General features: G+C 40.1%; 1 protein-coding gene across 3 annotated transcripts in view; it reads right to left on the bottom strand.

Moving 5' to 3' along the window:
* Positions 1 to 14,508, bottom strand: part of cracr2b (calcium release activated channel regulator 2B) — a 63,663-nt gene that overhangs the window by 14,675 nt on the left and 34,480 nt on the right. For all 3 annotated transcript variants that reach the window (XR_010001902.1, XM_062967596.1, XM_008108372.3), the window contains exons 8-13: positions 14,385 to 14,477; positions 12,817 to 13,004; positions 10,253 to 10,324; positions 9,477 to 9,531; positions 2,439 to 2,521; positions 1,124 to 1,421 (exon numbers count right to left, since the gene is read on the bottom strand). Coding sequence is in view for 2 of the 3 variants with exons in the window: in XM_062967596.1 (XP_062823666.1) it covers positions 1,124 to 1,421; positions 2,439 to 2,521; positions 9,477 to 9,531; positions 10,253 to 10,324; positions 12,817 to 13,004; positions 14,385 to 14,477 (789 nt within the window). In the remaining variant the exon portion in view is untranslated. The remainder of the gene's footprint in view (positions 1 to 1,123; positions 1,422 to 2,438; positions 2,522 to 9,476; positions 9,532 to 10,252; positions 10,325 to 12,816; positions 13,005 to 14,384; positions 14,478 to 14,508) is intronic.

Below are 14,508 nucleotides of genomic sequence, written 5' to 3'. Positions count from 1 at the left end.
ATCGACAGGATCGCCAGTCTCCAAGACAGGAAGATCCCCAAGAGACCTCAGAAGTCCATCCGGATCCATCAGTCTCCTGGGGCGGACCATCTTAATGGGTCCACCACCCCTGCGGAGGTTAGAAGAAACGGCGATACTTAAACAGATCAGATGATGGTCAGACCATGACAATGGAAGAATATTTTGCTCTTCCACTCTGACTGTCCCACCGTCCACAACAAAAACAAGGTCCAAGGTGTGTCCTGCCTGATGTGTGGGCCCAGATATAATTTGAGACAGCCCCATGGTTGTCATAGTATTTGGGTGTGATAGGGTTAGTATGCATCCCCTTTGAAAACAGTATGCATTTGCCAAAAAAACCTATGGGATGCATACTGATTGAAAGGGAGCATTCTTTAATGTGATAAGGTCCCAAGTAAACAAACAGAAGTGTCAAAGGTTTTATTGAAGGATTTCTCCCTGTTCAAATCAATGTTCCAGTGAGATGTCACTTTAATATTAAGAGACGACTTGCTGTCGTCTGTAATAAAGTTAAGAACTGAATGGCCTTCCAGATTATCCTGCATCAACAACATATAGAAGGCCACACATTCCCCACTCCTGAGCACTAATAGCATCTTGTAACTATAATCCCAACCTCAGTGATAGTCAAGCATTGTAGATGGAGGTGGAAAAGAAAGTCATGGTTCTATACAACTGATTGAAGTCCATAGCCTAAAGCTGACAACTATGATTCTGACCTTCATAGTTGTCTTCTGGAGACTAGTTTCCCAAGTGTACCCCCTTCTACAACATCTGCCTCAGAAATACTTTAAGAAAGGAGGATCTGAAACATATAAATGCTCAACTCAATGCCTGGATGTTCACCTTTTAAGGAGCCATAGCCAGGGAGGTGGAGACTACAAAGAGATATATGGTCTAAAATAATGAGAAACCTTAGTTGAGCTATTGCTTTCCTCATAGCAAGACTTGATGATTCTGAAAGTATATAACCTGAGTTATATCCCAAGGCCCCTTGTGTGGTCCTGCTTAGATTTGGGACAGGACCTTACTAGAAATGAAATATCAACAATAAAGGACAATGAGATAGGCTAGAAAATAAAAACTTTGAGAATGGACCCACCTTAGTGTCATCGTCAATGGGCTTTCCTCTTGGGAACAAAAGAAGATCCATGGGCTCATGCATCTCTCTCCTATTCGTATTGCTTTTCAGAGACCTTGGAGTCCCACTGTTTCTTGAAATTTTCTGCTTCTCTGTTACTTTCCTAGAAGCTGTAGATTGTTTCACTGATAGATTAGTTCCTCTTTCATCCTTCAAATTGGTCATGCTTTTCGGAAACAATTTACAATTGTTGTTGGTAGGTTCTTCCATTATAGTATCTTCGGGCAAGACAAGAGGAAAATTTCCAGGAAAAAGCTGACTGTGTCCAAACCCCAAGTAACAGGAAGGAAAGTCCAAAAGGGTCAATGTAATCAAGATGAGCTCTTACAGGAAAAAAGCATCTAAAATGTGAACACTGAGATGAAGACAAGAAACTGACAGGTGTAAATCTGGGAGAAGAGGGGAGGAGCAACAGACCCATCATGGACTCCAAGATACTTAAGGCTTATGTGCATTACAAATGTGTGAATGAAAGTTTATTACTATATTGACTTCACAAGAAAGCAGAACAAATGAAATTGATACACTGTCTCAGCTGGAAAATGTGTGGGGCTCAGTCAAGCTGCAGCAACAGTAATAATACGCACAGTCAACTCTCCACATTCGCTGGTGTTAGGACCCATATGAAAGTGGGGAAAGCATGAAAGATTTTTTTCTGAGAAAATAGCTCTCTGGGAATCTCTACATTGTCCAGCACAACTCTATAGTGAACCTCTTCAGAAAGTTGACTATAAAGTCACATTGGCGAACTTAGACATTCCTAGATTGACTATATTAATCAAGTCAATAAATAATCCAATATGGAAACGTTAAACCTGCAAATGTGAAGGGCTGATTGTAATTCTGTAATTTTGGACCAGTCACCATGATTATCCTAGTTGTTTCTCTATCTCCACCCACATGCTACCTTTGCTCACAGTGGAACATTTCCAGCGGAGAATGGGATGCTACTATGAGTCCATGGGGGTTGTGCTTCCCTTCCCCTTTAGCAAAAGAATTATATTGTAGGAAACAGCAGAGTGTATCTGTTACATGCCATCTTGTGATAAAATAGAACTCACTTTCCCTCTACTGGCCTACCTGTCCCATCTGAACATTAGTGTCCCATATGCCATAAAGTCCCTTTTCATTACAAAGCAATCCACAGAGAACACCTATTGTCCCCTAGACCACTCCACTACCAACATTACGTCACAGAAAACACCAATATCTATGGTGACTATGAACTGACAGCATGCAGTGGGACATAACACAAGATGACACACTGTACTCAAACCATTTGGCTGGCTTCTCTTCCACTAGGTATTTGCCTATCATTGACCCTTTCTTCCACTGGGACTTTTTCCTTTCAGTAGCAGTCTGAAAATTAGAAAGAGCAAGTTAGAACTCATCATACAAAAATCAACAAATCCAGAACTCAGAAATGTCATTTAATTACAATACAACTCATAGAATTCACAAGCTAATATGGCCAACAGCCATGCTAGTTGGAGGATTCTATAAACTGTATTTTTTCAGGCTCTGAATCAAACGCAATAACATGGGTCTTATTTTAGTCTACACACAAACAGACAACAATGGGTGATCTCCTGGGCAGAATTATTTCCTAGATTTTAAATATAACCCCAAAAATCAGCACATTCTGTAAATGAAGCATTCCAGAAACAGCACATCAGATGAACCACATACCACAAGAGATAAGTAATAAATGCACACACACACTTATTATGCTGGAAACTGTTGTCTTCAATCATTATGGAAAAAAACTACAAAGAATCAAAATCAAAATTGTTCATGTAGTGATTTAGTTTTCAATCAAGTGGATTTTCTTAGTATTCGGAAACCAAATATATGTTCCAGTCATGAAAGTTCTAATTGGCCTTCTAAACCATCTAGTAACATGCAGCCATACAAAAGAAACACATTTTAAATATGAAAGCAACAGTTCCATAGCTTTTTCTCTGGGTCTAGCTGGCTTTTATTGGCTCGTTGAAACTTTGGCATTTAAACAGATGATAAAGATACAAACATTGCACTGCAATGACAGAAAATACAATCATAAAATATTTGATGAAGGTGATTAACAAAGGATATGACATTTTATTGTAGAAATCTGGATTGCTGGCTCATATTGTAACTACAGCAGAATTTCTACAGAGGTCTGGAGAAGGAGGAGTCACATTTGTAGCAAACAGATGGCAGAGTTATATATAATAGCTTCATTGAACTCTATGCAGTCACCTGTAAAAAATTTATCTGAAAATCTTCAAATGTAAGAACATTGAGAAAATACCAATTCATGCTATTAAGAACATTTGTAATCATAAAGTTATTACTTATCATTTTACTCATAATCCTTTTCATGCAAGTTTAACATTGCAGCAACACAATTAATTACCTTGGGTTCATTCACATTACAGAATTATAGCACTATCATTCCACTTTAATGGTCATGATTTTGCCTTGTATAACCTTGGTGAAGAATTTGGTGTTTCACCAAACTACAAACTCCAGGACTCCATAGGGCAGAATCATGTCAGTTAAAGCAGAATGAAAGTATGATAATTGCATAGTGTGGATGTGACTCCAATCATATTCCATTGCATGCAACCTATCCAAATCAAGTAGAAGAGGTATAAACTTTAGGAAACCATATAACTAGGTCATTTTAAGGAGAGTAACTTGGAGGAAAATTCTGAGAGTGCCTTGGACCGCAAGAAGATCCAACCAGTCCATACTCCAGGAAATAATGCCCAGCTGCTCAATGGAGGGAAGGATACTAGAGGCAAAGATGAAGTACTCTGGCCACATAATGAGAAGACAGGAAAGCTTGAAGAAGACAATGATGCTGGAGAAAATGGAAGGAAAAAGGAAGAGGGGCCGACCAAGGACAAGATGGATAGATGGCTTGACCTTGAAGGAGCTGGGGGTGGTGATGGCTGACAGGGAGCTCTGGCACGGGCTGATCCATGAGGTCATGCAGACTCAGAAGCAACTAAATGAATAAATAACAAAACTTTCACATCTTCCTCCCAGAACCCCAGAAGGTCACACAGGTCATTCCTATCCCATCCATAAAAATGAAACCAGGGGAAAGGCACTTTTGGAGGTTCCTGTGGATCTGCTTGCTAATCTAGTCATTTTCACTCCCTTCCCTTGGGGGTCTGTTTTAGTCCCATCACTTTATTGTCTTTTTTTAAGCGTTTATTTTTCAGAAACGGAAATGACAACAAAATGCTTCTCATGGGCTTTACAAAAATGGTGTATAGTAGCAAAATCTGCTCCTTCAATATGTCATATCGAGTGGATGTATTTGGGCAGGGGGTCTGGGGCTGCCAAAACAGCTTTGGGTTACAGGTAGCTTGTGGGCTGCACTTTGCTCATCACTGTTTCTCAAAATCAATCCCCAAAATATATGCTTGTAAAACACACAAATTTAGATGGCTCAATGAGGAAGTCAAGGTCATTTCACTGTATTTCCCAATCTCAAAATGTCTATGCTATGGTAAAGTCCTGTGTTTATGAATACTAAATGAAAGAAAACTAGTAGAATATAAGGCAAAATTATATCCTTCCTCCATTTCATACATAGAAGCTGACCAGATCAGCTGGTGAATATTAATTTTAGTACTCACAACAACATACAGTTGGCCTTCCATTTCTACGGATTCTGTATCCACAGATTCAACCATCCATGGACAATACAAATGCAAGAGTTTTCTCCTATTATTACTGGTGCTTCCAGATGGACAGCTCCTAGTGCTAACAGTCCAAAGGCATTCTACCGTTTATTCTGCCTCCCCCTTCTGAACAGATTTTCTGAGCAAGAAAAAACAAGAAAGTGGTGCTGGGAAAGCAATGGAGGGCTACAGATGGAAGACAGTATTTGTTGTTCCCCATGAATATAGCAGTTGGGCTGACAATAAAAGCACCATCTGGAAGGATTCACACTCTCATTCATGATAAGTATCCAATATGGTCTTCAGAACTCATGCCAATTGCATGTCTCTGGACTGTAGTGTTGGGCACATCGACTGGAGAAACCATAAGGATAAAAATTTATCACTTAGCTGTATACTATATACTCAGGGTGGAAATCATACTGCCCTTCAAATGTTGCTGGACTGAAAGCCCTAACCAATCTAGTCAACAGTGAGGGATAATAGAAAATGCAGTTCAACAACATCTGGAGAGATTCAGATTTGTCATCCTGCTATACACCTTTTCCAGGGAAGGAAGAAGTGCTCGTGATTTATGAGAAGGCATTTATAGGTTTGTCCTATGGAGGCTAAACTAGACCAGGTGATCAGACTAACATGTTCCAAGACCTCAAGATGGAGCCACTGGACTCTTGCTCAGTTCTGTGCTCATTATACTTTTGTCTGGCATAGCAGATTGGGGTCCAGTTTATCCCAAGGCATGGCTGCAAAAGAACAAAGGATGGCTGGGGAGCAACACAAATGGAAGATATAATGATTTTTTGATTTTGACCACATATACAGACAAGCTGCACTTCCAAGGAGTCACTCTTAAAGTTTCTTGGAAGTTTATTATTTACACAATTGCCATAGGTCTCATGTGTAGATTCACCTAGTTTGCCAGTTTTTACAGAATATAACAACAAGAGCTTTCAGCTGCACAATCTGACAATTCTAGTAGAATAAATTGAAGATTCAGGATAAATAATCCTGAAAAGATTTCAGAAATATCTTGAGAGAAACTGGGTCAAGACTGTGTCTTTGAGAGAGGGGAGGTTAGCCTTTCTCGCCTGTCTCTTTTTTTTTTTTTGGTGTATATTGTCATGCTTGTTTGGATGACAACTCACAAAACCATGCTTGGGGAAGATAAAAAAGGTAAAGGTTCCCCCTTGACATTAAGTCTAGTCATGTCTGACTCTGGGGGTTGGTGCTCATTTCCATTTCTAAGCCAAAGAGCCAGTGTTGTTCGTAGACACCTCCAAGGTCATGTGGCCAGCATGACTTCCCGTCAGAGCAGCACCTATTAATCTATTCAGATGCAAGAGTAAATTTTCCAAGTTATGACCAACCTCCACCCAAAGCTGTTGTTTTCTGTTATGAAGTACAGACACTGCATTCTGTGATATTAACTCAGACATAAGCACTCCTAAGGCTGTGAGGCTTGTTCCCAAGTAAATATTCACAGAATGGCAACTTGTGCTAAAGGAATGGCTACACTCCTCTCTCACCCGGGCCTACAGTTAAGGAAAAGTAAAATAAGCATTTCATCTACCATGGCCTTCATATCTTCAGTGCCATTCAAACGATTTACCATAGAAAATGCATTACGTTGTCTATACGTCATTTCCATAAAATTGACGCAGTCTCTGGGGCTGACATCTAGACATTGTCAATACACAATTATTTAAAGTGTTGAAAATGCTTTACTGTTGCAAGACCATCACAATTTAAAGTATACAAATTAAACAGACATTAAAATGTCTTCCTTAACACTGGCAAACTATCATAAGACTGCAAGCAAGAACAACCGAGGGATTTCCTGCCAAATGAAAAAGCAACACTGGTATGCCAAACATTCCTACAAACCCAGCTGGTCTCTCCTTACATCACAATGGAAAAAGACTCAAATCAACTAGCAATTGGGAGTCGCTAGCTAAGAAGCAACACAGATGCTAACCCACTGGTAGGTAGAACACAATGCTAGGAAACCACAACAGCACCTTAAATCAAAAGGCTCGCTGGAGTTATCTGAAATACCTTAGTAAATTTTGCATAAAGGAGTACAATAAACATCACCAATCTTACACATCCAGAATGGAAATAATAAAACAATAGGAAGTAATAATACATTTGAGTTTTTTGAACACATTCAGAATTCTGTTCATAGTAAGTACACAGTCACACAGAGCCGCCCCTAGGTAATTTTGGGGGGTAGGCGAACCAAATCTTTGCGCCCCCCCTGAATTTGGCACCCCCCCCCCCCACAAACCAATACCTGCGACCTGGGGCGGCAGGGCCCATCACTCGCCAAATGGCCAGACGAGGAAGGTCAGGCTCCAGGAAGGCCTAGCTCTTCTAGGGAGACCTCGCGAGGTCTTGCGAAGTCTCGCGAGGTCTTCCGAGAAGAGCCTGGCTTTCCTCGTTCTGCTGTTTGACGAGCGATGGTCCCCGCCACCGCCACCAGGCTTTTCCAGTCTCTAGTTCAATGTGGAGAGCCAATATGGTGTAGTGGTTTGAGTGCTGGACCAAGACACTGAGAGACTAGTCTTTAAATCCCTCCTTGGCCATCAAGTAACTTTAGGTAAGTCACAGAAAGGCAAGGGAAGCCCCCCACTGAACATATTCTGCTAATAAACCCATGTGATACAGTCATCATAAGTCAGAAATGACATGAAGACACACAATAACAATAGATTATATTATAAAACAGATGGGAACTCCACCTTTGCATTCCCTTAATCTATGAATTATGGGGAATTAGGTGTGATGTAGCTAATTGAGCATCGGATTATAACTCCAAGCCCTTGTTGCCTTTTGCAAACACAGCCTTTGTAATCCAGAAGTGGAAACTGTATACTGTAGTTCTTGGGCCACATAAGGTCAGGTAGAGACCTAGTGGTCTCATTCCATTGCCTTTTCTGTCAGCAGATATGGAGAATCACGCATTCTATAGCCTCCAAAAGATACAGTTCTCCATTTAACTTCTCTTTTTGCTCCTGCCCCCAAATAATTCAAAATAACAATAAAACCCCAGAAGCAATCTCCCATGAACCCATGGATCCTATAAATTGCTGAATGCAACTCACAGAAGTTTCAGGGGATCAAGAATCACCCAAGACTCTCCTTAGCTACCTACCTTTGTGATAATCACAAAGAAGAGCAGTGGTAAATTCAGATATACAAATTACAACATTCCATTCAAATGTCAAAATAGATACAGTAGAGTCTCACTTATCCAAGCCTCGCTTATCCAAGCTTCTGGATTATCCAAGCCATTTTTGTAGTTAGTGTTTTCAATATATCATGATATTTTAGTGCTAAATCCGTAAATACAGTAATTACAACATAACATTACTGTGTATTGAACTACTTTTTCTGTCAAATTTGTTGTATGACACGATGTTTTGGTGCTTAATTTGTAAAATCATAACCTAATTTGATGTTTAATAGGTTTTTCCTTAATCCTTCCTTATTATCCAAGATATTCGCTTATCCAAGCTTCTGCCGGCCCGTTTAGCTTGGATAAGTGAGACTCTACTGTACCTACAATCTCTGCTTGCATAACATAACAGAAAAAGCTGTGGACAAGGAATATTTTCCCCTCTTTATATTTTATTCCTTTCTTTTGCTTGTCAGCAGGATAGCAAGCAGCAAGGGAAGTATCCTTCAGGTTCATCTTCACATTTTGCATATGTCTTTTTGCTGAAATATGCTGTGCATTGCAATATATCTCATAGACATTACATTTTATCACTTCACCCATGCAGGACACACACACATACACGAATTGCTTTGGAGAGGAAAATCCCATTGCATAAGTAGATATAGAAAAGGTGCAGAAAGGGACAAAACAATCTCCCCTCCCCATTTTAAGTCTCTTAATTATGAATTTTATGAGAACTTGGAAAGGCAAAGCCAAAAGCACAACTGGCAAAACCATTTTGTTGGCCAAGCACAGGACAAGATGGCAACTGAGTCTTACTTCAACACCAATAAAAAGAAATGGTATCCAAAACCAGAAAACCACTTGAAAGGGTTGAGGGCCTGCCATACAACATACATAGCTCTCTTCTCCACCATCTTGCTACCACTGCTTACCCCCACCACTCAAGACATCCAAGTAATTCTGCCCAGTATAGGGCCAGCTCTGGCCATGAGTTTATGCACCAAAAGAACCACAGTGATATTTCATGCTACAGACTAGCAAATATGAGTTCTTCTGGAACAGTGAGAAAAAGCAGGGAAAACCGTTTGGTATTCTTTGGAATAGAGAATTGATGGTTCCGCCATGCTTCCTCACAGGCTTAAACTGTGAAAAAGAGTCTTTCTTCTCTTTGGGTCCAAGAAACACCTTGTTACAAACCCTTTCATGTCCAGTTATTAGAAGTAGGGCCTTATTTGCCCTCTGCAACTGCCTAGGTTTGAACACACAGGTTTTTCAGCATTCAGAAACATATACACAGATGCACCCAAAGGTCTATAGGGAGGAACTATGAAACACACAATCCCTTGGGTCAATGCTCCCCATGGAAATGGAATGATGCCAGGTGGTGACAGCAACAGCAGCAGGCAACAGGAAGGTGACTGGGGAGTAAGATTTTCTTTTTCAGACTAACCAGCTTCTTGGCTTCAAAGGCGTCCCTCTCATCTCTCAGCTTCTTGTTCATCTCCCTGCTCCCAAGGAAAAGGAGGCACATGTAAATAAGGTGTGATGGTTACTCTAAACACAATACCCACACTTATTTTGTGGTTGTGTACCTTCAAGTAATTTCTGATTGACAGCAACCCTGAGGCTAACCTATCATGAGAATTTTTTTGACAAGATTTGTTCAGAGTGTGTTTGCCTTCCTTTGAGGCTGTGACTTCTTCAAGGTCACTCAGCAGATTTCTATGCCTGAGCAGGGATTCAAATTCTGGTTTTCAGAGTCATAGGCCAATGTTCAAACCACAACACCAAACTGGCACACTTATATCTTATTTAAATCCCAACTTAAGGTAAGGAATTCTCAACTCTTGGAGATCTGAGGGAAAAGCAAGAAATTCAGAGGCTACTGCTCATACAGTCATGGGAATCCAATTCAGACATTACTCTGGCATCACTATGACACCAAGGAGAGGTTTAAAAGCATTTTTGGAATACCGGTCCCAAAATCTCCCACTAGGAAGTGTCACAACTTTTCCCATGCTTTTTCTCATTAGACCCTCCCCTCTAATGATTTTCCTGTATGTCCCATCATTCTGTCATCCCTCTTTCCTTAAACTGTGGAAGATCCAATAATGGAGTTCTCAGTATCTACCAATTCTCATGCACACTGTCCCCCAAAGTAATGCAATATCCAATCTTTTTATTCCAAAATACAATGTAACTTACTAAACAATATGGGCTTCTTACCTGAGAAGCTCCAGTTGTCGCAGGAGGCTTTTCTTTTCTTTTTGCATATTCTTAGAGACTTTAAACACATCCCTGTGTTAAAGGCAAAAAAGGACTGTCAGTGTCTTTTGTAAGCATTGAAAATACAGCCAAGATCTCAGAGCTACTGGCAACAAATGGCTATAGAGGCAGGGTTAAATAATGTTACACTAATGGCAGCACATTCAGGTTTGGGCACTCAATGGCATGCTGATGATAACCCCTGGTAGTACACTTCACTTTTCTTTGCCTCATGTTTGATCTCAAAATGAAACCTCAAGGTGTGGGGGAACTCACTCTTTTTATAGCTCTTGTTAAGTAGCTGGAAACAAACAACTCGTCATTTGTAATTATAGATTAATTACTTCATTAATTAAGACATAACTAAATTATCAGCATTATGATTGTAACTTTAAATTTTAACACTAACACCACAAAATAAAAGAGGCTATAATTTTTAAAGTCTAAAAATAGTTTCTTTTCTTCTGTAATGTAACTATTTGTTTACTGTACAGAAAGCATAGAATGTTAATTTAAACAAATAACTACCGTAATTAATATTGGTATTTAAAATTGAAAAATCAACTTCTTGTCAGTGATGGAAAAAATTGGAATGGAGTTCAGTGTGCTCTTGTTAATTGGTTGTGAATAAATTGATTAAGTTTTTTAAAAGAAACTGTTATTTATAAAAGAAGGAATATCTGAATGTCATTGTTGCCCCTAGTGGCAGATTTTGTTATTGACTCCTTCAAATTGTGTTTTTGTCCTTTTTATGTTGACTTTTCCAGTTAGCCACTTATAAGACGTGCTGGATAGCGGAATTTGTAGTGCACGGCAGCAACTAGTCCCTGATCAGGTCTGCCCAGCCCTAATTTATTGACTTGGTTTTCAGCACTTTGCCCCAACCCTGGCCCTATAGTCTGCATTTTTGCACAAGTCATTTTTGCAGTAGCCCTGCACTCTCAAATCTGATCATGTCCACCATTTCCGGGTTACTGGTTGTTGATGTTGATTGATGCATTTTTATGATGTTTTTACTGCTGGCTTTAATTGTTTTAACTAGATGGCTTATATGTTATTATGTTTTTAATTGCGGTTTATCTTGCAATCTTTGTTTATGCTGGGCTTGGCCCCCATGTAAGCCGCCCCAAGTCCCTTCAGGGAGATGGTGGCGGGATATAAACATAAAGTTATTATTATAACTAACACCAGATTAGAGAAAGCTGTCCTATAGGGATGTCCTAAATAAGAATCTAACAATGCATGCAATTAAAATCAGCATTGTAAGTATGCAGTTGAGTCATTCTTCAAAGACAAAGAAGTTTAGTTATGACTCAAAATAGTGAATATGGTAAGATCTGCAGAACCCATATCCATAGTTTCTCTCATCTATACCCAGGGGAAATCATTTCTCTAGGAATTTACTAGGTCTTCCAGGCAATTCTATAGTATGCTTTCCCTGGAGATTGCACATTTCTGGAGGACTTAGCAATTCCTCTTCTTCTGGGGACAGCACTGCCAATACTTCCCTCTTGCAGGGGAGGACATGGGTACTGCTACTGCACCACTATTTCTTTTTTGGGAGGGGATAGGTCTGATGCCATACATCATCATCTTCTAGTGGGGGGGCAGTGTAATGTAATTTAGGAGTGGCTGTGCTTCACTTCCCATGTCAAATGACACACAAGCTTGGGCTTCTTCTTTCTCCTCCACAGAGTACTCATTGCTGTTAAGGATGAGCCATTAGGCAACAATTGAACGTATACATAACATATCTTTTGACCTCTGGAATATGAACTGCACCTTTATTTTTCATTTACACATTATCAGCACTCTATCAGGGACGTTGTATCTGAGTGGAACATTGGTGGAAGATCTTCATCACTACTTACGTTGTTGTTCTGTAATGCATTAGCCCTACATATTTTTGCCCGGTTTATGACTCAAACAGTTGAGAACCAGCAAGTCTATACTCTCTGTAAAAGTGAAAAAGTTTGCTTGATTTCTGCTAGGACTAGTTTCAATGATGTCATATATTTCTGAACATTAACATGATTGATCACGGTGATGATAATACTTGGCAAGTGCACCTTCATTTTGTTCCAAGACTGTTATGGCTCATGAGTTCTGACAATAAGATGTTTTTAAATTAAACAACTGTAATGCTTGCTGCCCATGCCGATGACTTCACCATGTTGTTGTTTTTTTTCAAAAATGTAACTGGAAAAGGTTTTCATCACTAGTTCGTACAGAGAAAAGAAAATCTATGGCTCCCTAAGTGGCCTCGGAAACTGTAAAAGCTTTGAGGAAACAGAAGGGAAACAACATAAACCTTCAAAGGCTTTAACTAAGTGCCTCACTGAAGCTTCTGGGAGATGCTTGGGCTTACAGTTTACATCAGTCTTCAGCAGCTATAAGACACTGCTTTACTTTCCACATTTCAACATACACACACCACTCATTAAGGCCATGGAGCAAAGCAGTCATCTCTTGTGAGAGTAGCTGGCATTTCTGATAGTATGCTGGAGAACCCCACCCTGACGTGCCTGTCCTTCTGTTCCTGTTCAAGCTGGGCTTCTTTCTGTAGGTGTTGAAGTTGGCCCTGGGCTACCTCCAGCTCCCATCTGCTTCTCTCCAGCTGATCCAGGAGGCTTTCATTCAGAATCTGTAGCCTCTCGTTTTGCACTCTTATCTCCAGCTGCATTGAGTTCTGGGACTGTAACTGAAGCTCCAGCTAGAAAAAAAAGACCAGAAATGAAAATTCCAAAGGAATTACATCAGTGGTTCTCAACCTAGGGTCCCCAGATGTTTTTGGCCTTCAGCTCCCAGAAATCCTAACAGCTGGTAAACTGGCTGGGATTTCTGAGAGTTGTAGGCCAAAAACATCTGGGGATCCCAGATTGAGAACCACTGCATTAGATGGACAGCCTGAAAGCAGCCTCATTCGAAGGCAGTATGCACACACACAACTGGGCGAAACGTCAGGAGAGAATGCTTCTGGAACATGGCCACACAGCCCGAAAGACATACAACAACACAATGGGTTTGGTTCCAACTCCCCCCCCCCCCCAGGTGGATACCCAAAATCATGGGTGTTTAAGTCCCATTATATACAATAGCATAGTGAAATGGTGTCCCTTAGATAAACTAGGTTTGCTTTTTGAAATTTCTGTAAAATAGGTTTCCAACTGTGAATGCATATTCCATGGATATGGATGCAGAGGGCTGACTGTACTGTATATGCATGTCTGCATCAAAGAAGTTCCCAGCTGAGAGAAACATTTTATCTGAGCTCCAACCCACCACTCTGTCCAATAGGCCAACAGGCATTTGGCTATTAAATAGCTGCTGCTAATGTATTTTTTAATGAGGAGAAGCTATAGTTCCATCCTTATCATTGTGTTCTAAATGATTCTAAACTTTTTTGAAGACTGCTACTTTTAATAGGATAGTGAATCTATTTTTTTTAAAAAAATTTACTATTATGTCTGTTTTTAGCCATGTTTTATTTTAAAGTATGTTGTGTCAGTTACCCTTGGTCCCATTCAGGGTGAAAAGCAGGATATAAATAAAATGAGAAAATAACTAAACAGAACTCCCTAGGCCTTTTTATTTCTGCAATTAAAAGAGCTAAAGAGTACCAGGAGGGCCCAGTCAGGAAAGAAACGGAGAAACCTCTCATTTCAACTTCCTTCTTTGCTGTTTCACCTGAACAGAGTCTTTTAAACAACCCTGGGCAAATACTGACACAGAAATGAACTCAACAATCCCTGATAACACAAACAACACAGCCATATCTTCCTACTGCATTCCTTCATGAGGATGTAATCATGTGATAACGTCATATGTTAATTAAAAGATAATAATAAATTTATTTATAGGACACCCTATCTCCCCAAGGGTGATGGTGGCTTCCAGGCAAAAAGGCAAACATTAATTGCCTTGGGATCTGTTAGACATCATGGTTTACATGGAATGGGCATGTCATGCACTTCTGCATCTGCTGAGCATACACAGAAGCTCTGGTTTTCTGTGCATGACTCCAACAAACAAGGACAAACACACACACCACTTCATGCAGCAAAATGAAGAAGGGCATAGATCAATAAGTCACCTTTTTCTGATGACAAAGCATTTTCTCAAATTCTTGTTCTTTGTTCCGCAGCTCCTTTTGGAGCAGGCTGCTCTTGCCCTGCTTTGTGGATTCCTGCAAAGAGTAGATGAATAGGTTTTTTGTT

Source organism: Anolis carolinensis, chromosome 1 (assembly GCF_035594765.1).
Source record: "Anolis carolinensis isolate JA03-04 chromosome 1, rAnoCar3.1.pri, whole genome shotgun sequence".
In the NCBI taxonomy this organism is placed as follows: domain Eukaryota; kingdom Metazoa; phylum Chordata; class Lepidosauria; order Squamata; family Dactyloidae; genus Anolis; species Anolis carolinensis.
The sequence above is the reverse complement of the archived record's forward strand: the minus strand, read 5'-3'. Positions and strand labels throughout refer to the sequence as shown.